At 42.8% G+C, this 24360-nt stretch overlaps 1 protein-coding gene across 2 annotated transcripts in view; it reads right to left on the bottom strand.

Moving 5' to 3' along the window:
• Nucleotides 1-24360, bottom strand: part of CCHR4.PART1H3orf33 (chromosome chr4.part1 C3orf33 homolog) — a 566094-nt gene that overhangs the window by 249303 nt on the left and 292431 nt on the right. For both annotated transcript variants that reach the window (XM_044070505.1, XM_044070506.1), the window contains one exon: nucleotides 23031-23184. In XM_044070505.1, coding sequence (XP_043926440.1) covers nucleotides 23031-23184 — 154 coding nt within the window. The remainder of the gene's footprint in view (nucleotides 1-23030; nucleotides 23185-24360) is intronic.

Here is a 24360-nt window from a genome sequence, read left to right as displayed (position 1 = left end):
CTGCAGATGAAGTTAAGGTCCCTGCATCCAGTGTTTCTAATGCTATTTATTTTGCAGATGTGCAACATCTCCATTTAGGTTGGAAAAGAGGATGCTTTGTAGGTCAAACACAGATCACCTGTCAGCAATTTGTAGTAGACTGAGTATAAGGATAAGGCTTTGAGGCAGTCTGCAAAAGGACATGTTGCCTACACCATGCATTCGTTTTGCAAGATCCCCTGTAGATGCTCCAGTTGTTGTATATGTCTGGCCAGGTACATACCAAAGGGGGCACATTATTCTATGGTTGGTCTAATTAGGGTAGAGTACAATGGAACAATGATTATCTTTGGACGTAGGTGCCACACATTTGCTTATAAGTTGTGCTACATAAAAATACTTCCTTACTATTGTCTACATGTGTTCCCAAATCTCTGACCACTGGGTTTTCTCTCAGTGGTGTATTATCAATGTGGTAATTTGTTGGGTTGGCCATCTTTCCAAAAGAAACTATTATGCAATTCTTGGTACTGAGTTTTAGACCATAACTCTGATACCAATTATTAGTCAGTATCAGGCCATCTTGAAAGGTATTAGTGTCTTGGGGGATTCAGTGACAGCACCTACATTGTTCCAAATAGCCCATTTTCTGGTTCAGTCTAGCAGGGTGCAATAAATAATTTTCAAAACAAACATGATACAACATCATACATACATAACTTTTAGCTACGTAAATTGCTATTACATATAGACTACTGGAATTATCAGTGTAAGAAAACGCTTTTAACATGCTTATATTACAAAGCAAGAAGTAATTGCAATATTTACAATATATCTTGAGAGAGAAGAAGGTGAACTGATAGAGGTGATATGAAAGTGAGAATGGAGATTAAATTATAGGTACAAAGTTTGCTGCAGTTGCTCAAAGATGTTCTGGTGAGCATTAACAGCATCGTTTCCGGGGGGTGAGAGACATCTTGTGTTTATTTTCCTATTTTTGCATGCAGCTGTAACCGTATAACATGTGGCTCCCCTATGTGGCATACACTGAGATTCAATGTTTGTGAATTACAGACATTGCTGTCAACAATCACTTGCATACCTACAGTAAGTAGGAAGGGAGTACAGGCACACAGCAGTATATGTAGATACTGTAGGGAGTTCTGGCATATTTGTAAATTCACAGCACTCTGATATGTGTTTTCTCCTGTGTACTAGCCCTATACAATTGTGGTTGGCATTTACACACACACACACACACACACACACACACACACACACACACACACACACATATGTATATGTATATATATGGATTCACTTCAGAAGCTCGAAATACTGAAATCTAGAATTTCAGTATTTCGAGCCCAAGAAGCTGGATCCACATAATAGCGAAAGTTTAGAAGCGCGAAATTCAAAACCTTGAATACCGGAGGTTTTGAATTTCACACTTCTAATGATTGGCTGTGGTCATGTATTCAGGTAAGTGTGTGTGTGTGTTAAGGGGTTTGGGTAGGGGCTGTGGAGTGTGTCAGTGTGTTCTTTTGCTGTGATTTGTGTGTATGAGGAGAATGTAGCTTGTGTGGTGGTGTTTTGTGTGTGTTTGTATGTAGTGCAACCTCGGAGTGAAAATATTTAAGTAGGGGGGGTGCTGGGGTGCAGGTGGGCTTGTCCCCCCCTGCTTTCATATAGTAGAGAGATTATGTGTGTGTGTGTGTGTGTGTGTGTGTGTGTGTGTGTGTGTGTGTGTGTGTGTGTGTGTGTGTGTGTGTGTGTGTGTGTGTGTGTGCGAGCGTAGTGAAACCGCGAAATTCAACACCTCCGGTATTCGAGGTTTTGAATTTTGCAGTTTTTAGTTTTCATTGTTTTGTGGATTCCACTTCTTGGGCTCGAGATACTGAAATTCGAGATTTCAGTATTTCGAGCTTCTGAAGTGAATCCATATATATATATATATATATATATATATATATATATATATATATATATGTGTGTGTGTGTGTGTATAGATATATATATATATATATATATATATATAGTACAGTTTTGTACCTACCATAAATGTAGATGTCCGAACTGGATAGCATCTGCAGTCATAACAAATGGGTTGTCCTGTCGTCAGGCAGCCCTTCGGTCGGCCGGATTCCAAAGTCTGGGTCCGGCTTCGGCTGATGTCGCACTTCACCCAACGTCATCTCTGCTGGTCCTCGGGTATAAAGGCATCAGCCGACGCCATTTTCCTCAGTGTTTCTTGCCCCAGATGCCAGTTGCCCTCTTGGAAGGCTAAATTTTGGATAAATGCCAATGTTTCCAAAAAAGTAGAAGGCAAACACAAAATATAAGCATGTATGTACATATATACAAACAAATACACCATAAGAGACTCCCCCCCAGCTAGCTATTAGGAGGGTAAGTACCCTAGGAGTACCACAGAGGGGAAGGAGGGTGGGTAATCCTGACTGCAGATGCTATCCAGTTCGGACATCTACATTTATGGTAGGTACAAAACTGTACTATGTCCTTCATGGATGCATCTGCAGTCATAACAAATGGGTAGAATACCATAGCCAAACTAGGGGTGGAGGAAGAAAATTGATGGTGTAGATAGGATCCCTTGCAGTACAGCAGTGGCAAACCCTGCTCGGGATCTAGAGTATAGAGGTAAATTATAATGCTTGGCAAATGTATGCACGGAGGTCCAAGTAGCCGCCTCAATAATGTCTTTGGTTGCCACTCCTCGTAAGAAAGCTGTGGTAGTGGCTGTAGCCCTTGTAGAATGAGGCCTTATGTTCTGTGGAATTGGTTTTCCATGGTAGGAGTAACAGAATCTTATGCAATTTCCTATCCATTTGGAGATTGTCTGTTTGGAAATTGCTTTTCCTTCCCTTCCTGTTGCATAGGCTACTAAAAGCTGGTCAGTTTTTCTGTTAGTTTTGGTTCTGTCCAGGTAGTAGCGTAACTGCCTATGTACATCCAAGGTATGCAGCAGTCTTTCCCCCCTGTTCTGTGGATTGGGAAAGAAGGTAGGTAGGTGGATTGCCTGGTTTAAAGACACTCTGGATACCACCTTAGGCATAAATGTAGGATTAGTTCTCATGGACACCCTATCTTGATGGAAGATTAGGAAGGGTTGCACTGCCATTAAGGCCTGTAGTTCCGAAACCCTCCTTGCTGAGGTAATTGCTAGTAGGAAGGCAGTTTTCCATGACAGGTGTTGCAAATCTGCTGTTGCTGCTGGTTCAAACGGAGGGAGTGTCAACTTTTCTAGCACAAAGTTCAAGTCCCATGCTGGTAATGGTGGTTTCCTAGGAGGTTTTACATTCTTGATCCCTCTGAGGAACTGCCTGAGTAGAGGATGCGAAAAGACAGGTGGATCGAAGTTGTATTCTGCTGAAATAGCTGATGCATGTATCTTGATGGAGGAATAGGACAGGCCTGTATGTAGAAGCTCTGCCAAGTACTCCAGAATGTTAGCAATATCTATGTTCGACACATCTTTTCCTCTTTCAGAACTCCAAATGACAAACCTTTTCCATTTTCCTGCATAGTTCCTTCTTGTTGAAGGTCTGCGGGCTTCAAGGATAATGTCTTTAACCCTTTGAGAAAGGTCTGGGTTAGTTGCTGCTATGTGATGTTCCAGGCAGTCAGTTGCAAGGTTTTTAGGTTTGGATGCATGATGTTGTAGTTGTTCTGAGTTAACATCAAAGGCATCAGGGGTATTGACCACATTATCTCCCGAGACATGCTCCTCAGCAATGGATACCAGTGTTGTCTTGGCCAATTCGGAGCTATCAGGATTATCCTTGGACGTTCCTCTTTGATTTTCAGTAGTACCTTGTGCATCAAGGGAAGAGGTGGAAATGCATATGCTGTCAGGCCTTTCCAGCTGAAGGATAGAGAGTCCACCTTCCATGCAAGTGGGTGTAATGTCCTTGTGCAGAATTTTTTGAGCTGGTGATTGAGTGGGGAGGCGAATAGATCTATTTGTGGCATTCCCCATTTCTTTGTGATGGCCTTGAAGATGTCCGGGTGTAGCATCCATTCGTGAGCATCCGAGGTGGTTCTGCTTAACATGTCTGCTAGGGTGTTCTCTTTTTCCGGCACAAATATTGCCTGTAACTGGATGTTGTAGCTGAGAGCCAGATTCCAAAGGTCCAAAGTCATTCTGCATAGGGGGTATGAATGAGTGCCTCCCTGTTTGTTGATGTACCACATGACTGTGGTGTTGTCTGTCCTTATCATCAAATGGCCTTCTTTGAGGAATGGTCTGAATTTTTGGATTGCCAGTTTTACTGCCAGCATTTCTTTTTGGTTTATGTGCAGGTGCAACTGGTCTTGAGTCCACAATCCTTGTATGCATTTGTCCAGCATGTGCGCCCCCCCATCCTAGGTCTGAGGCGTCCGTTGTGATGGTTTGGCTTGCTCGAAAGTTGTGGAAGGGTAAGCCTGGGTTTGACTGGCATGCTTGAGCCCACCATAGGAACTCCTGTTTTAGGCATGGGATTAGTGGGATTTCTGTTTCTAAGCTGTGCCTGTGCTGAGACCATAAATTCTTTAGGTACCACTGTAGCTTTCTCATATGCAGTCTGGCATGCGGGACCAAGATTATGCATGATGCCATGAAGCCCAAGGCCTGCAGAACTTTTCTTGCTGTTAGTTTGTTCTGCTTTGTTAATGCCAAGAAGTAAAGAGGGAGTTCTTTTTGTTTTTCTGTAGTTAGGAATGCCATTTGTTTTACTGTGTCCAACTCCGCGCCCAAGAATGTTCTTGTTTGGGATGGTATCAGTCTTGACTTTTGTAAATTTACTGTGTATCCCAGGGCTTGTAGCAAGTAAATGACCCTTTGTAAATCTGTTGTCAGCTTGCTTTTGTTGTCCGCTTGTAACAGGCAGTCGTCCAGGTATGGATAAATTTGGATTCCCTGTAGTCTGCAGTGAGCCATTACTGATGCCAGGCATTTTGTGAATACTCTGGGCGCAGTAGATAAGCCAAAGGGCAATGCTGAGAATTGATAATGCTCTGATCCTGCAAGAAATCTGAGGTATCTTCTGCAATTTGGTCGAATGGGGACGTGCAGGTATGCCTCCTTGAGATCTAGAGTTACCAGCCAACACTCCTTGCCCAGCATGGGAAGAAGTTGCTGTAGGGTCAGCATTTTGAATTTTGGGACAATGATGTATGTGTTTAAGACGGACAGGTCGAGAATAGGTCTCCAACTTTTCTCTTTTCTTGGTACTAGGAAGAGTCTGGAGTAGAATCCTTTGCCCTGTTCTGTTATTGGTACTCTTTCCACAGCTCTCATCTTTGTTAATTTCGCTATCTGCTGTAGAGCTTCTATTTTTTGATTTGGAGGTAGGTTTGGCATTCCTCTTTTTACTGGTAAGGTGTGGAAGTGGAACCGGTATCCTTGGTCTATGGTTTGCAAAATCCACTTGTCTTTTGTGATATAGTGCCAATTTTTCGAAAATAAGGCTACCTTTCCGCCTAAAGGTGCTGCTATTTGCTCCCTGGTAGGCGGTGTCAGAGCCAAGTCACTGTGATTGTCCTGTTGCAGTGGCAGTGGTTGTGTCTGTGCCTCAGTTATTGCCTTGCAACTGTCGTCCTCTGTAGGCACCTCCTCTGGATTGATTTCTGCCTCTAGAGCGTCTATTCCTGCCCCTTTGGGATTTTGTGGAGTCTGGAAAGGACCAATTTTTGGCAGGCCAGTTCCTGCTAAACCTTGGGGGCTGAACCTGTAAGAAATCTTTAACTGTTTGTACAGATTTTGCCTTTTCTTCCATTTTCTTCATTACTTGCTGGGCAGGTGTACCAAATAAACTGGCCTTATCCATAGGAGCATCTAACAGCTTTGCTTTAACATGATCCGGTAAGACCTGTTCTTTCAACCATGCATGCCTTCTTATCACTGTGCCAGTCATGGCTGATCTAAATGAAGCCTCCAGTGCATCATAGCCACATTTTAAGGAATGGTTACTAACCTGTTGGATATTATTCACCATTTCTAATACATATTTCTTATCTAAGGATTCATCAGAGGACAGTTTTTTAGTTAACTGATCAAGCATAAACTCTTGGTATTGGATCATATGAAACTGACAGTTTAAAGCTCTAGCTGAGAGAGTAGCAGAGGTGTAAACTTTTTCCCCATCTCTCTAAGGACCTGGATTCCCTTTCAGAAGGAATAGGGTTTTTGCTGTGGTCGAGGCTACTGCCTTAGGCCCCTGGGATATAGTTTCGGGATCTGCAAGTGGGGCCTTGTATAGGTGGTGATGAGTGTCTGGCACCCTGTAAAATCTATCTGGTTTGGCAGGGGCTGGAGGTAAAGAATCAGGAGCAGTGCAAACATCATTAAATGCATCATCCACAACAGGCAGTACAGGAGGTATAGCTAAGGGCCTATGTTGTGGTAAGTGCAGAAAAGTCCTAAGCCTTTTTCTTGAATCTGAGAAATCTTGTCCCTGCCATTGGAACTGTTCTCTCATGGCATGTAAGGTTTCCCCAAAGGAAAATTCCTCTGGTGGAGAGGCAGCTGGAATGGATTCTTCAGCATCGGAATCTTCATAAGTAGAAAAAGGAGCCTCTGGCTGGTCTGTAATGTGTGAGTCATCCGCAGAATCATCAGAGGACACTGGCTCGGGGGGCTCTGCTCTAGGTCTCTTTTCTGGGGGCTGAGAGGCCCTGTCTGGGTGAGATTGGGATCCCCTAATTAAGGATATTAAATCTTCTGCCAGAGTAAGCATTTGTGAACTTGAAGTGGGCCTGTGTGAGGGGGGCTTAACAGGCACTGATTTAACAGATTTGGCTGCTTTAGCCCTGGCAAAGGCCTTAATAGACATGGCTGCAAGAGGCCTAGCAGCACCACGTGCTGGGGTAGAGACATCCAAAGGGATGGTGTCTGATAAATCACTAGGAACCACAGTTGTAGGCAAAATTTCTGAGGCCGATTCAACTAAGGTAGCAGGAGCCTCAGTAATAGTCATGGATTCGGCTGAAGATTGACCGGTTTTCTCGGTTTCGGCCGAAACCGAGACACTCGCGGCTTGCTTAACCGTGGTTTCGGCCAAAACCGCGGACCGCGAGTGTTGGTCTTTTTCTTTGCGTTTTTTAACAATTTGGGTAGTCGGAGGATCCGACGGCATAATGTACGCAAAATTTGAGCCGAAAAACTGTTCAGCAAACTCCGACCGACGCCTAAGCGTTCGTCGGTTGAAGGAAGCACAGGCCGAACAGGCTGCTACGTCGTGGTCTGGGCCTAAGCAAGGCAGACAGTAAGAGTGGAAATCTTTATGAGGTATTTGTTTCCCACAAGTTAAACAGTTATTGACTTTTTCTGACATCGGCTGAGGCAAGAAAGAGTCCCCAACGGGGTACTTAGCTTTTTAGAAGTCTTCGAAGTAGTATTCGGTAGTAGTAATCTCTGGATCTGACCGACCGGCACTTGCGAACAGCTTCTGCTTCGGGCGCCACGCGGCAAGAAAGACTGAGGAAAATGGCGTCGGCTGATGCCTTTATACCCGAGGACCAGCAGAGATGACGTCGGGTGAAGTGCGACATCAGCCGAAGCCAGACCCAGACTTTGGAATCCGGCCGACCGAAGGGCTGCCTGACGACAGGACAACCCATTTGTTATGACTGCAGATGCATCCATGAAGGACATATATACATATATAAATATTTATATAAAGATACATATAAACCCTAAAACAAGGCTGTCTTGTACAAGTTGTTCAAAAGTCGAGCAAATAAACACGTTTTAGAAACACCACACTCATACTCTGCCCAGAAAGAATTATTTTCCATTTTGCTAAATAAAGAGCATTTTGTTGAAAAGAAGAAGTTATGTACTCACCATAACGTTCGCTGTATGTAGTCCACCTTGCCTCATATTCTTACCCGTGGGTTCGGAGCCGAATATCGGCTCAGACTTGGCCAAACTTTTCTAGCTCAAAGTCTTCTATTGGCTGGGCTAAGCAGGTATCCCATGCTGCACTGCTCCATATCCCCAGATCTAGTTTGCTGCGAACACTTACTCATACCCCATGCATAACAACATCCAGGTAAAGAAGAATAAGCTAAAGTGAAGGGAACTCTGTAAATCAGACCTAACCTCCAAATCCTCCAGGAAGGGGGAAAGTGGGAGGGTAAGTAAGAATGTGAGGCGAGATGGACTACATACATCGAACGTTATGGTGAGTACATAACTTCTTGATGTTATGTAGTCCAATCTCGCCTACATTCTTACCCGTGGGACAGCGTCCCTAGCACCTACATCCTGGGAAGCTCATTGGAAGATACTCCTGAGTACTGTGGAACCAAAGGAAGACCTGCCCCTAGATACCACATCCAATTTGTAATGAGTAACAAATGTGTGAGGAGAATCCCAAGTAGCTGCCACACACATATCATCCATAGACAGTCTGGCTTGATAGGCTGTAGATGTAGATACAGCCTGAGTAGAGTGAGCCTTGAGCAGAAACGGTAGGTCTTTACCTCCTGCGGAATAAGCGAAAGAGATGCAACTGGAAATCCATCTGGATAGAGTGACTTTGGAGACAGGGGACCCAATTTTGTTTTCCGAAAAAGATACAAATAGTTGATCAGATTTTCGGAGATCTTTAGTTCAGTGCAGATAGAAACGTAACTGTCTGTGTACATCCAATTGATGAAATTTAAATTCTGCCTTGTTTGGAAAATGGTGAAAAAACACTGGCAACTCAATAGATTGATTAAGATTAGATATGGAAGGAAGGGTTTCACTTTAGGAAGAAAGGAAGGGTTTGGCCTAAGAGAAACCCTGTCCTTATGAAAGATCAAGTATGGAGGTTTGATAGAAAGAGCTTGAATTTCTGAAACTCGCCTGGCTGAAGTGATGGCTATTAAAAAGGCAGTTTTCCAGGTCAAGAATTTTAGGTCGCAGGAAGCTGCAGGCTTGAAGGGTGGTGAAGTAAGGGCTTGCAGGACAAAATTTAGATCCCAGGGCATGATAGGTTCTGAGACCGGAGGACGGTGTAAAAGAGTGCCCTTCAGGAAAGCCTTACAGATTCTGTGAGCCATCAGACTAGGCTCATTAGCAACATGAAAGTTGAAAATCGCTGCCAATTGAACTTTAATGGTAGCTGATGCTGAGCCCTGACGGAAAAGCATAGACAAAAACTCCAAGACTGAAGCAATTGGGGCTGTGTAAGGGTCAGTTCCTTGGGTATGAGCCCAAATAGAAAACCTCTTCCATTTGCTAGAATAAATCTTCCTAGTAGAGGACTTATGGAAGGAAGATAAAATATGAACTACCTCAGGTGAGAAGTGATGAAGCCTAACTAACGACAGAAGTGGATTAGCCAGGCTGTCAACCGGAGGGTCCATAGAGAGGCGTGGAACTGTCACGACATGTGTCAGTACATCTGGTTGAGGGTCCAGAATCCAAGGTGTGTCCACAATGTAGGGGAGGAGAAATGGGAACCAGGCTTGATGAGGCCAGTGTGGAGCAATCAGAATCATTCTGCTTCTCAAGCATAGCGCTTTCTGAATCACTTTTGATAGCAAGGGAAATGGAGGGAAACCGTAAAGCAGACCGGAGGGCCAATCGTGAACTAGAGTGTCCCTGGGTGACTCCCCCTGTTGGAGGATCAGCGTGAAGTAGTTGCTGCATTTGGCATTGACGGGGCTGGCAAAAAGGTCGCAGCAAGGCTGACCCCATCTGCTGAAGATTCGTTCTGCAACTAGACGATTCAGGGACCACTCATAAGGCATCAGAATAGCTCTGCTTACCCTGTCCGCTATCACGTTGGACTTCCCCGGAATGTGCGTTGCAATCAGAAACCGCTGGGAAGATACTACCCACTGCCACACCCGCATGGCCTCTCTGCACAGGGGGTATGATCTGGTTCCCCCCTGCTTGTTCAGATACATCACTGACATGTTGTCCGAGAGTACTGCAATAGTCCCTAGAGGTAGAAAGCTCTGAAGTGCCTGCAACGCAAGTAGCATCGCCCTCATCTCTAGAACGTTGATATGCAGATGTATCTCGTGATCTTGCCACGTGCCTTGGACTGTCCTGCCGAGATAATGCCCCCGCACACCCCATCTGGGAGGCATCCGTGGTCACTGTGGCAACCGAGGTTGGTGGAACGAAAGGTTTTCCCCTGTCCAGATTGCTGGTGGAAAGCCACCAACTGAGATCCTGTTTGCATCTGTCCGTGAGCAAAATAGAGTGGGAAAGAGGAAGTTTTTGGAGAGACCATTGAGCAAAGAGGAGCCACTGAAGGAGCCTCATGTGCAATCTCTCTAGAGGGACCAACATAATTGTTGCTGCCATAGTCCCCAGGAGTTGAAGAACCAATCTTGCCTTCACTTTCCTCAGGTTAAGCAGGGCGTGCACCTGTTTCTGTAAGACTCTGAGTCTTTCCTGCAGTAGAAAGGCTCGCATTTGAACGGTGTCTAACTCTGCACCTATAAAAATGACACGCTGTGAGGGCAACAAGGCAGATTTTTCCCAATTCAGTGTTATACCCAACTGTTGACAGAGAGTGATGGTAGCGTCCCTGGTTTGGATTAGTAGATGCCTGGTGGGGGCGGTAAGGAGCCAGTCATCCAGGTACGGAAACACTTGGAATCCTAGACGTCTCAAGTGAGCTGTCACCACTGCCATACACTTGGTGAACACCCTGGGGGCTGTGATGAGACCAAAGGGCAGGGCTCGAAAGTGGAAATGACTGGCTCCCAGCCGGAAGCGTAAGTGACTCCTGGATGCTCTGTCCATTTTGACATGGTAGTAAGCATCCTTTAGGTCGATGGAGCACATCCATACTTCTTCTCCCAGCAATGGGAGAATAGATTGTGTGACCATACGGAACTTGGACTTTTGTACATAGTTGTTCAGTCGGCTGAGATCTAATATGGGTCTCAGGTCCCCTGTTCTTTTCGGCACCAAAAAAAATCTTGAGTAAGTCCCTAATCCGATCTGGTCTGAGGGGACATGCTGGATGGCTCCTTTTCCTAGCAGCTTTGAAACGTCTGAAGCTGCATGATCCCTTTGATTGGGTGGAACGTCCAAGATTTTTCTGACTGGAGGGGGGTCTGACGAAAAGGGGATGGCATAACCACTGGAAATTATTCGTAATACCCATCAGTCCTGGGTGATGCTCTGCCAGACTTCCGGGTATAACAATATTCGACCCCCGACTGGCTCCAGAAACGCACAGTCGGGCATCCCATCAGGAACGACGGTAGGGAGAGCTGCAAAAGGAATTGCAGTCTCCCGAATTGCGAGGGGGCCCTCTGCCTCTAGGGTGGCGTCTCCCTGAATAACCTCCCCCCTCCTCTGCCTCTGGAGGGGGACTCACCTTGTGCACCAGGAAAAAACCTCTGTGATTTTGTGAACCACATCTTCCCACCCCACTGGGCCTTTGGGTAACGCCTAGAGGGAAGGGAAAAATAGACCCCTACAGCAGACAGGGTCTTTCCCTCTTGCTCGCACCTGGTGAGAGTGTCTTTCACTTTGGTTCCGAACAAGGAAGAACCATCAAAGGGGGCGTCAGTGAAAGAAGACTTGAAGGCCTCCGTGAAATGACAAAGGCGCAGCCAGGCTTGCCTTCTAAGGGCGACTCCTGAGCTTGCTGCCCTACCCGCTCCCTCGGCTGCATATGAAATGAGCCGCATGGAGGAGTAAACGATGGAATTGAGGGTAGACACCTGGGCGTTAACCATCTGGGCCACCACCTCAGGCATGTTACCCGCAAGAGTATCTCCTAACTCCTTGAGGAGATCTCTCGGAGCCGAGTTAAATGAGACAGGTAGTTCAGTGACCGTAAGGTAAAGGTTGCTGATGAGAGGGTACGCTTCCCGTACCGGTCCATGGTCCTAGACTCCCTGTTAGGAGGATGGATGGAGGAAGAAGTCTCTGCTACTTCCTTCTGAGTGGCTGCCACCGCCACCATCATAGCATCCACAGGGACTCCTTTGGACAGAAACTCCTTACCCAGGGGAGCAGAAAGAAATTTATTGGGTCTCCTGGGTACTGGTTCCACAGAATCAGGGTTCTCCCACACCCTCTGACAGATTAAATCCAAGAGCTCATCGAAGGGTGGGGACACCCAGGAGGTGGAAGGCTGAGCAGCAAAGGCCTTAAGGAAGACCGACTCCTCCTCAGAGGGGGCTTTGGATGGCCAGTCACTTCTCTGTTTCAATATCTCCAGGAGGTCGGAGAAATAAGCATCGTCAGAGGATGACTTGGGGACCCCTCCGATTCCTTGAGGTCAGTATCTGAGGTGAGAGACTCATCCTGGGAGTCTATGTGCTTCCTCTTGCACATTTTCTTTCTAGGGGGCTCCTCAGACAAAAACTCTGAGGGGCCCTCAGAAACTTGGGGATCACTCATGGGGGTATCCCTAGGCCTTGGGAGTCCGCTGTCTATAGATAGGTGGTGATCAGAGGCTCTCACTGGAGTGGGAGGGGACAGAATGACCGACCCACATGATGAAGCTGAAGATCTGGCCAGCGCACTCCGCATGGCTTCAAAGGCTGCCCCCCCCCCCCCCGAGTCCGGGGACCGGCCAGCCTCTGAGACCATGACGGGAGTCGGGGTTCCATGGGCCGAAGCACCGAGTGGGAAACTAGGAACTGAAAGATGTCCCGAGGTGTCCCCCTCGGGCCTGACTGAAGAATCCCGAGTCCCGAACCATGTGGACGGAGCCGATGGGGTCGGAGCTGATGTCGGCACCGATAAGCCCGGAGGGGCCATCGTAGCTGATCTAGGAACATCACATGGAGCAGAGCATTCCGGCTCCAAAGACAGAAATGCGCTCGGAGGAGGAACAATCGAAAAAGGTATCGGGACCGACTCCGGAGCCAACTGGGATGGAGTCGAGAACAATTTAGCCAAAACTGGTGACTGAAGGAGCCTCTGCACAACCCCAACGACATCCACATCTGAAAGTGTCCTGGAGGATTTGGAGGACAGGGAGGGAGATCTTGATCTCCTCTCAGGTGACACTGGCCTAGCACTGGGCGATCGGCTCCGAAGAGGTTCCAATATAATTGGAGCCAATGCCGGTTCCATCAACACTGACACTTCCTGTGGCCCCAAGGACAGTGGAGCCGAGGAGGTAGAGGCTAGCTTCATCACTTTCCCTGATGGCTGCGAGGAGACTGAAGGAGCCAGAGATCTCTTTTTTGATTTACTAGACTTTGATTTAGAACTGGAAGTTGAATCCATGGCCTCTTCGAATGAGGGTATCAAGAGTCCCTTAAGAATTAACTTATTCTTTCTTTATTGGAGCACCCTGGGACTAAAAGCATGGCAGAAGCTGCAGGACTCCTGCAGGTGGATAGCTCCCAGACAATAAACACATACTGAATGTCCATCGGTGATGGACATCTTGTAGCCACACTTAGAGCATTTTTTAAAACCCGAAGGTTTGTGCTCCTTGGAATCTTTAGACATCTTGAAGAACAGTCGCCAAAAACCACTACGTCAAGCAAGTCACTGCCTGATCGAAAAAAAACTACAGTCACACAAATACCAATAAGCGCGGGAACAAAAACTTTCCACAACAACAGCACACACAATCCTCAGAAGAACACACTCTAAGACGACTAGGGCTAAAAATCTCTAACTAAAATGGTTTTAGACCAACACGCCCACAAAACAATGACAGACACTAAAACCTCTAACTCAAATGGTTTTAGATCCCAAAGACAAAAAACAGAGACAAGAAAGGGGACGGACTAGGTCCTCTAACTGAAACAGGCCTAGCCCGTTGGAACAGCTAGTGGGACACCACAAAGACAATCACACTACAGACAATATCCAAAACATCAAATAGAAATAGCTATTAAAATAGCTTTTTGTTTGTAACAAATTCTCTCAAGAAGAAGAAGAAAAAGGTACTTAGCCACAGCCAAGAGCGAGACCACGTCCGAGCTACACGAGCGGCAAATGAGATCTGGGGATATGGAGCAGTGCAGCATGGGATACCTGCTTAGCCTAGCCAATAGAAGACTTCGAGCTAGAAAAGTTTGGCCGAGTCGGAGCCAATATTCGGCTCCGAACCCACGGGTAAGAATGTAGGTGAGATTGGACTGCATAACATCCTTGATTTCTACAGGATGTGAAAGATTTCAGTAGACAGTAATAAATTAAAGGCAAATATTTTGTTTATAAAAGCTGAGAGATGTCCAGATGCATAACAAAGTCTTGCAGTTGCGACACAAATAATTATCTTGTAAAGGGAAAGAACCATAGTTAAACAGCATGCTAAATGGAGATTAAACAGGATTTTCCTATAATCCAGTAAGGAACCCAATGAGCTTCAAAAATATCTCCCCTTTCCTCAATGCAGACATTATTTATTATTACCCTGTATGATTTGCTATGCAGCTAGTTGTTACTCAGGTTACTATTCAATCACCCCCCTAAAGGAAATCCAACGTCCATACTAATCATTAATGTGAAACCATCAAAATGCCTTGCCAAAGTCTAGATAAGAGGTGGGATCTTTAGAAAAGGGAATAAGCAAAACTGCATAGAAATAAATGGAATTTTTGGGAACGATACAGGCAGGATGATGTTCAAGGAGGAGTGAGGTGTAAGGGAAGGCAGAAACTGAGCAAGTTATGTAATGCTGGAGTGAATGATAATTGTTAAAAGGAAAACACAAGTATACTGCGTGAAAATAATGAAAATATTATGTTTTTTTTCTTTTCTATTAATGTATGTGTACCTATTCCATTTTTTAAACTGTGATTTAATTAAAAAAAAAAAAGAAGCACAAAGAATTGCATCCAAGGAAAAGGCACTGCTTACCCTGCAGTACATCCTTACGTATACTGTAAAGGAGATGTGGTTCAAGACCACTGCAAGCACCCAATCAGTGCAAGGTTTCAACACCTCCCATGCATTCAGGCCCACCTCATTAGACAAAGTCATTGAAGGAGTCTCTACATTCATAAACACAATTTCACCTCCGGGCTTGTTAGACAGTTTAACAACCTCAAACTCCTCCATGTCCAACTTACCACTAACAAAATTCCTTAACACATCACAGCTAACTATAGGACCCCCTCTATGCCCCCTTGGCTCTCACCTCCTACCAGACTAGCATGGAGTCCCTATGCAATAGGTCAAACATCATTCTCCTAGGGGACCTGAACTACCCTTCCATCAACTGAGAGATTTGCATATCCCATAACGTGTATGCTCTTCTGGACTTCATAAATACAAACTCTCTGGAACAGTTAGTTTTCTCCCCAACTAGGACAGACAAAATCTTGGTCCTCACCAATATGGGACAGCTCTGTTCCCCACCAGCTGTAACTTACTCCCTAGTCAAATCACACCGTAAATCACTCACATTCTCTACAAGACTGAAGATGGAAATATCTTCAAATAACTCAGTATTCTGAGATTATGCAAAAACCTACCTACTAAAATGGAGTGATGACCTGGCTAAGTTCAACATCCTCCTCCATCTTGCTGGCCCTACTGTATATGTGAAATTAATCACCGCCAAATTCCGTGCACATGTAAATAGCTGCACAGATGCATCTGCCTCCCCATCTGAAGTAAAAACAATGCCAAATTTAAAAATAAACAGCTATGGTAGAGTCCATAAATTAAAAAAAAACTCACTGCACACAATAACAAATGGAACTCAAAATGACAAAACAGCTTTTGCTAAACTTAAAAGAACTCCAGCACCTGATCAAATCAACCAAAGCTGGATATGAGGTAAAATATAACCACCCAGGCAACAGACAACTATAAGGCCTTCTTTACCTATGTTACTGCACAAAGCTAACAGTAAATGATATCACATACTTAGACCCTGAGTATATAGCCAGTCTATTTAGCAAATTAACTGAGCTTTAACTTCACTCCCCCTCCTCATGCATTCCCAGATAACACACTCACACCTACACCCCTCTCAAATCTTCCAAGAACAAGCCTTCAAAGCACTTTCCAAGGCCAAGTATACTGGTTCTACAGAACCCGATAACACACCAGACTTCCTACTGGCCAGCCTGAAACAAGACCTGTCAAAACCCCTAAAAAGTTTATTCAATAAATACAGGAAGCCACGTAGCTTTTGACATTTACCTGTTAATCACATCACATTTGTACTATTTATTATCATTTTTTACTTGAACATAAGAATGAATGTTCATTAACAGGTTAGTTTATGCTTTTAAATGCTCGTGATGGTTATTTCATTTGAAATTTAGGTTTCAATATTTTATAATTAGGTGATTAATTGGAATGTAAATGTCACTGATAGTTGCTACGTGGCTTCCTATATTTAAGTGCTTCATCTCTATTTAAATTTTACATCTGATGAAGTCCGTCCTGTTGACGAAAACGTGGTGATTTTGTTAAAACGTTTATGTGATTTAATGAAGTGCTTTGATTTGTCTTTGGACTGCTCCTTCCTAAGTGCCTTTATGGATTTTCATTGTTGTTTTGAGTGGTTTGGGCACTTTTCCTCCCTTGCATCTGGTTTTAGTCAATGTTTGGAGGTACAGAAGGGCAATTCATTTCACCTGGGGCCAAGATGGTGAGGAATGGAGAAGTTGGCAAGGTACAGAAGATGGTTGGCCAACTTACTCAACTTGTTAATTTGCTAACCCCGATTTGTCAGTCCCTGGCTTTCTTTGTTTCCACAACTTCTCTGCCTGGTAATCAGGAAATGATGTCACAAACAGAGTGTACTGGGCAATCCTCACATGGTGCTCACTGAATGGGAGAGAATGGTGGTATTTTCCAGCAGCATAACTCAGGGAGAGCAGATATGGATTATCAAGGACTGCCCAGTATTTTTTTCAGTCGTAGCAATGATTGTGAAGGATCAGACGAATGGGGTATCATGCCTGGAAGTCAAACCACCTGGAGACAAGGTGATTTGCTTACTTCTAATGAACTTGTTGTTGTGTCTTTCGGCTTTTCCCGGTTAGGGGTCGCCACAGTGGAACTCCGGTCTGCTAATGATTGGCAGTAGATTTTTACATGCCGAGTTGCCAGCCCTGACACACAACCTTCAACGAAGGTATGCCCATTCACACATGTCTCCACACAGAAGACACTCAAGCTGAGAATCGAACAGGACAACGTCTTACTGTGAGGCGACAACGCTACCGCAGCACCACCACCGCGATCTTTATAATAACTTGAGTGCATGGTTTATTAAAAAACATCTAATGGCCATGAGCAGGCTAGTGAGCACGTCATTTATTCTGATACTTATCACAATAATATTCAGCGACTCTATAATTATACGTTTAAATAAAGATTCTTAGATTTGGATAATGCATATCTAAAGGACTGCATCAGTTTGGGTATTGTATCAAAAGGGTTGCAGGTACACAAATACACAAATAATGTGGAGGATGGCTCTGATTTTCACAAGGAATTGCTAATGATTTTTGATAGATGTGGTATGGATATTATGTGAGCCACCTTTAAGCAAAATGAGAAAAACATGGCAAAATTATATGGACAGACTGAACGCATCAATCAGTGTACACTTGATTATGAAAATGATAACTATTTTGATGTAAGAAATAAGACTGATGAGAAATGTAAGATTATTATTAAAAGGAAAATTAACAAATTAGATAGGGATAAGTTGGACTACAATGAGCACCAGAGCTTCCCCAGACCTAAAATCTGCACAAAGTATCATGATAGGTGGGAAAGTCCTCAGGAATATTTACCTAATAGAGATGAACAATATGTGAAGGACAAAAGGCAGGGGATTGATTTTAGGGAATCTGGTACATTTGGTACTCGTTTCAATATGACCCTTTAGAATTCCATCCCCTTTGGAGTTTGGTGAGATTGAAAAAGAAGACCTCCCCACTACAACTACAGTGAGCGGTGGGGGGCGGGGGAGAGAAACAGTAGGGACATACTGGTCAAGGTGAGTAGCTCGGTAACTGGAGGCATTCTTAAGGATTGTTTTAAATATCGTTACAATAACTATAATATTTTAACTACAGTAGTGTAGATAGTCAAGAAGTTCTTTTTAATTTATTTCAAAAGGTTTTAAGCTAATTCCAAAAAGAAAATGTGATATCAATAGAGTGTTACTAGATCTTAAATTATTTGTCCATAAAACGAATTTTGAAATTATGTTTTCAGGCATTAGTCAAGGGTCAAGCCACAATGAAGTTCTCAAAAGGAAAATCCTTCCCCCTGCATCCCCAAATAATAAAATGTTGAGGCTAAAGTTGAAAAAGAACTAAGTAAGGGGATCCAGAGTAACAAGTTTGCTCCCAACCTTACTGTAGATGAGAGAAGGTTGTTAGAAGAAATCAGGATGAACAAGTATTTGAGGGTGATGAAGCCTGATAAAGGTGGGAAGATGATGGACATTCTTTGTGATAATAGTCGATATATTACGGTGTCAAAGATGAGATTAATGTAGCTTACAGAAGAATTAATTTGGCATTGGACAAGGGATTAGTTGATTTAGACACCTATATTATTTGGTGAATGAAATACCTCAAGTTATCTCGATTTTTGGCATACCTAAAGTACAGAAGGATGCTATGGACCCACCTCTTAGGCCAATCGTATCTGCAGAAGGGTCCAAACTGCCCCATTAGCCAAGTTTTTAGATTACACATTAAAGAAGATGTGGATGAAAGAAAGTGAAATTTTAAAAGATTCATGGGATTTTTTAACACGTGTGAAACCTGAATTATTCAGTGAGGAGATTATTTTCATCACTATTGATATAGTTGATTTGTTGACTGTTATCCCCCATGACATGGGAATGAAATGGTTTGAGGAAGCATTAACTGATAGAGGGTGACTTTCCAACAATGACTTTTGTACATGTTTAGAATTATTTGAGATGGTTTTAAAGAAGAATTGTATATACTCTGAAGGTGAGTTCTTCCAACGGATTAGTGGGGTAGCAATGGGGGCAAGTTGCATCCCCACCTATGCCAACATTATATTCTCTGTTTGGGAACACAAATTTGTGTTCAATTCTAAGTATGTTAATTGTAGGAGTTTGTATAAAAGGTACCTTGATATCTGTTTATTTTAGGTGAACACTGAGGACAAATTAAAAGAATTTATGGAACATATTTCCAACACAACTGATTTTTTGAAATTTGCCCATAATATTAGTCAAGACAAGATGAATTATCTGGATGTGACTATTCACAAGACGAATGATGGGTTCAAATCAACAGCTTAAAGGAAGGATACCTATTCAAATTCATTTTTATATTTTACAAGTGCACACCCCTTTTGTCAGAAGAGAGGTATCGTCAAGGGTCAGTATGTCAGGGGAGTAGAATGACTTATACTCATTTGGATTTTTACAATGAGTGTGAATATTTGGAAGACATGTTTAAGGAGAGGGGCTACTCTACAAAGCTTATTAAGGAAGTAAGTAAGGAAGTTTCAGAGGTTAGGAAAGATAGTTATACACCCCTTTTAGGGAATGATTCCGTTATTTTAAGGTCCAGTAATGAAAGGATGGATTCACCTGAGAATAAGGAAGAATATACAGGAGCATTTGTTACAAATTTTAATGGCGATGTTAATGTGATTAAAAACATTACTGAAAAGGAATGGGGAAAAAGTTGCCAGTTTATCTGATCTGAACACTATTTCCAGGAAGCCCCTTAAGTGTATATTTAAGAAAGAGCGACGTATAAAGGATTTACAGGATCGTAACAGTGGCCATAAAAACAAAGGTACAGTAAATTCTCAGTTAACTGGCACTCTCAAGCAACCGTCAAAAAAAAAAATCTAAGAAACACAGTGTAATTTTCATGTGTTGCACTTTCTGTTTTCCCCCGCAGAAACATACCTTACGTTTTTAGAATTTTAGATTTTTAAAAAGGAAGATAGGAATAAATTCCCTCTTTCCCCAATCTGAGAACAAGTCAAACCAAACAAATAGTATAGGGTACAGTATTAGTCAGGCCTATTTTTAATAGCAACTCTCAAGCAACCCGAAACTACAGGTATCCAGCTTCTACCAATCCCCATGGGTATAGGTTAACTGAGAGCTTACTGTATGAATAAAAGGGTTGGTACCTACAAATGTGGAACATGTTCTCAGTACCCCTATATTATTCATAGTGAGGGGGTACATATTAGAAGCAAAAATAAATACACTATAGGTGTGGCGCCCATGCACTGGCCCAGCAATCAGGGAGCCTCAATCCTCACCACTAACACCAGTGAGGGGCATCCACATTGGGAAGGATAAAAAAATACACACACAGTAAAGTACAATTTCCCTTAAGAGCACATAGAGATCACAGTCAGTCTGGGGTTGGTTTATTCCTTTCTCTCCAGATCCTCAATAACACCATCACTGGCACAGCTATAGGGTCCAGATCTCAGCCTAGTGGTCAAGCTAAAACCTCCATCACCATCTCTATCCAACCAGTGCTTCGTGTCCCTGGCCAAGGAGCTGACACACACACACTTTGAGATACGAGAAACATGCAGGCACTCCTGGGGAAGGCTGGCACAGATTCTCCAGCTATGCCCCTTCTGCCCAGATATACGGTAGTACCAATTGCCACCAACCACTAATATCAGCTGTTAATAAGGCCCTTATCAAAGGGTGCCCAATTATTACTGTCCAATATTACTATCCAAATGGTAAGTGTGATAAACAGGAAGGTTTATTTGGAGTGGCATGGACAGTATCACTATATACATGCAATGTACTCTAGAGCTTAAATTATCTCAACATAAAACAGCCACAGTTGAAAGGTTCAAAAATATTTAATAATAAATAATAAGAACACAAGACAATACTTCTTACTACACAGTGCTAGTCAAGAGTTCAGAGATCACAGGAAAATGCTTAAAATAATATAGTAGAATAGTTCTGACCTCAATACAGAAAACAGCTAGACTAGACTTCCTATTTTCTATCTATAGCCAAGAACAAACACAGTTCTAAAATAAACTTACATATAGAGCAAGACAGTGCTGGTCATGTTGTCAGTTCTGAAAATAAATGCAAACTGCTCGGATTCTCTCTCTCTCTCTCTCTGTCCTTAAATTGATAACACAGTACCACTGACTCATTTCAGATTACATCATTATTCTCCGTTTCCCAGGCTAACAGAAACTCAGAGTGTAACAGCCCTTTTCATCTTGCAGCTGGTCAGGAAGCCAGAGCAATAAAATACATAATACATGTAAATTCTAGCTATTAACTCTGGTCTCAATACAATAGGAAGAATTCCTTCATTCAGACATCTCGGTACCAAGTTTTGAGATCAAACAATTATACAATGCTTGATTTATCAGCTTTCCTCCAGTAGAGTGCAATGTGGTTACATTTTTGAAGTTCAACATTTACCATAATTTTCTTACATTTAAGAGAACAAGCACGTGGCTTACATTAATATTTAAAAATGACAGAATTATCTACAAAATCCTATCTAGCTAGGCTGGCAGCCTTCACAATAGGTAAGACTTACACAAATTGTAATACTCTAGGATTGGTTTATGTAGCCCAGTGTGAGGCATGTGATGCATTTTATAAATATAAAACTGATTTATATTAATTCTAGGGTGTAAAAACAATTCTCTGTATCAGTAATTCAAATATTGCACAGTCACTGTCTTATGGGAAATGGGACTAGAAGGAATGGAATCATAGTATATACAAGACAACTAGGCCAAGTTGCCATTTACACCTTGCTAGTATCCACCCTTTGACCTTACCTCCTTTTTCAAGGAGCAACAGGCCAGTCATACCACTGGTCTAGTTCTAGATACCCATCCAGATGCCTAACTCCTTTTTAAAGGAAGAAAGTATGCAGCACTAATTAATTTAGAGTGGAAGTCTGTTGCAGTGAAGGGGTAAGTATTGTGTGACAGATCCATATGAATGATTCAGTTTTTATATGGCAATCTTTATTATTTAAACTTTTCAACAATTAGTACCAAAACGATAATACAGAATTACAACTGCATATTTATTATTTATTCTGGATGCCTAAAATATTTTGCATTAGAAAATGGGCTTACTGTACATCAGTAAGCCCCGATTGGAGAACGAGCGTTCTCCAGCAGGGTATTAATGTACAAGTAATGCCCAATGAAAAACGAGTCCGCCTCTTCACGGCAGCTTATCAAGCTGCCGTGGAGCACGGACTGAGAAAAATGGAACAGCCATCATTATTTTGCACTCACTAAGCAGAGCTTTTGCTGTTTAGCAAGTGTAAAATAAAATAAAATAATAAAAAATGTGCGTGTGTGTGTTTGTGTGTGAAAGTGTATGAGTGTGTGAAAGAGATCAGTTGAGCTACTATTTTTAAGCTTGCTAAGCAGTGCTTCTGCTATTTCGCGCGTGTAAAATAAAAAGTGTGTGTGTGTATCTGTGTGTGTGTGTGTGTGTGTGTATGTGTGTATGTGTGTGTGTGTGTGTGTGTGTGTGTGTGTGTGTGTGTGTGTGTGTGTGTGTGTGTGTGTGTGTGTGTGTGAGAAAGACAGAGAGAGAGTGAGAGCTATCTTGTGTGAGTGAATGCGTGTATGAAAGCTGTGTATGAGAGAGAGAGAGAGAGAGAGAGAGAGCGAGAATGGGCTGGCTATAAAATTGTTGTGTTTTACTTACCTTTTTTTTAAGTACTATATTATTTTTTTAATATATTTTTGATATAAAATGCTTTCTCCAACACCATTAACATATACTACAGGAAGTTTGAAACATTAGGAGGAGGAACTATTTTACATCAAAAATATACAAAAAAGTAATATAGTACTTAAAAAAAATAAGTAAGTAAAACACAGCAATTTTACAACAAGCCCATTCCCTAAGCACAATAATGCCCTCTAGGGTGTGTGTTAATGTGTAATTAACGCCCTTCCAGGGGTGCAGAGACCCTCCACCTGCGGCATCAGGACTCATAACACCCCTGGGTGGGCGTTAATTACACATTAACACACATCCTGTCAGGCATTACTGCTTACTTATTTTTAATGAGTGGAAGTAGTTACCAAATGTTACAATGCAAACATAAATTCACAGTTCAATCAAATAATCAGAAACTATTTCAGATCCTCTTACTTTTCCTATGCAGTGCTGAAATCAAAGGAAGGTGGATAGGAATATGTTCAACTTCCAATCCTTTTTCTGTTATATTGTTTACTCTCCCTCGAAGCTTAACATTTTTTTCTATAAATTCCACCGGTATTTCTAAAGCACTGCAAAATTTGCTTGTCTGTAAAACAGAGACAAAGGATGAAAATTAATGAACTAAAATGCAGTTAAAAGGATGACAACAAGTTTCAATAGTACAAGCTCAAAAACTCAATCAAGTAAGCAGGTAGGTCTGACTTGATGCTGACATGGTATAATAAAAGAATGCTCTGCATTTACTAGTTATTAACTGCTTGCTTTGGGACCATTTAATTGTTCAGACTAATCAGAATCAAGTTAAACAACCAATGCTTAACTAATCAAGGATAGTGTTGCTGCAGTACTTTCAAACATTATTTTTGGACTCATACTGTGTTGGGACTTCACCTCCCACATTCACATACTTAAATATAATAGCTCTACAACTACAGAACAGTACAAAAAGAAGAAAATAACCAATACAAGATACAAGATACAAAACAGTCTCAAACAAACAGCAGTGCTGCAATGCTTGCATTACACTGAGCACTACAAACAATAACAGCTTTGAAAAAGAAGTTATGTCTTACCATAACATTCCATCTTTGTTGTTGATCTTCACTAATCCTTTACTGTGGGCTCGATTCCGAGCCTCGGAACCAACTTGGCCGTTTACTTCAGCTTGCCCCTTCCAAACTCTCGAGCCAGGGTCTACCCATAATGATCCTCTCAAAATTGCCTTGGATCGGGTTTGCCCAACATAGTGGCAGACAGACAAGCAGAAATAATAATAATAATAATAATAATAATAATAATAATAGACGTAATAGTCAAACACCAGCTATGCGTCTGTAATATGAAGCCAGCCATGGAAGATTTGGCCCACTAAGAGTCTCAGGATGGGGGAAGGTGGGGAGGAATGTCAAGGATTAGTGAAGATCGACAACACAAATGGAACGTTAGGGTAAGACGTAACCTTCGTTAACTGATGTTGTCAATCTTCACTCAATCCTTGACTGTGGGACTGAGTTCCCAGCTACATTAGTCTTGGGAGGTCTCTCAGAAGAATATTCCTAAACACCATCGAACCAAATGATGCCTGTCCCCTCGAGACATGATCCAATTTGTAATGAGTGATAAAATTATGAGGAGAAAACTAAGTGGCCACTGCACAAATGTCATCCAAGGATGCTCTGGCATGAAAAACTGCAGAAGCTGCCACAGTTCTGGTTGAATGGGATTTAACTGGGTGTGGTAACTGGAGCCCTTTCAATTGAGA

The sequence above is a fragment of the Protopterus annectens genome, chromosome 4.part1, assembly GCF_019279795.1.
Source record: "Protopterus annectens isolate FY-2018-M chromosome 4.part1, PAN1.0, whole genome shotgun sequence".
NCBI classification, from domain to species: Eukaryota; Metazoa; Chordata; order Ceratodontiformes; family Protopteridae; genus Protopterus; species Protopterus annectens.
Note: the sequence above shows the minus strand (reverse complement) of the source record. Positions and strands in the feature narration are given on the sequence as shown.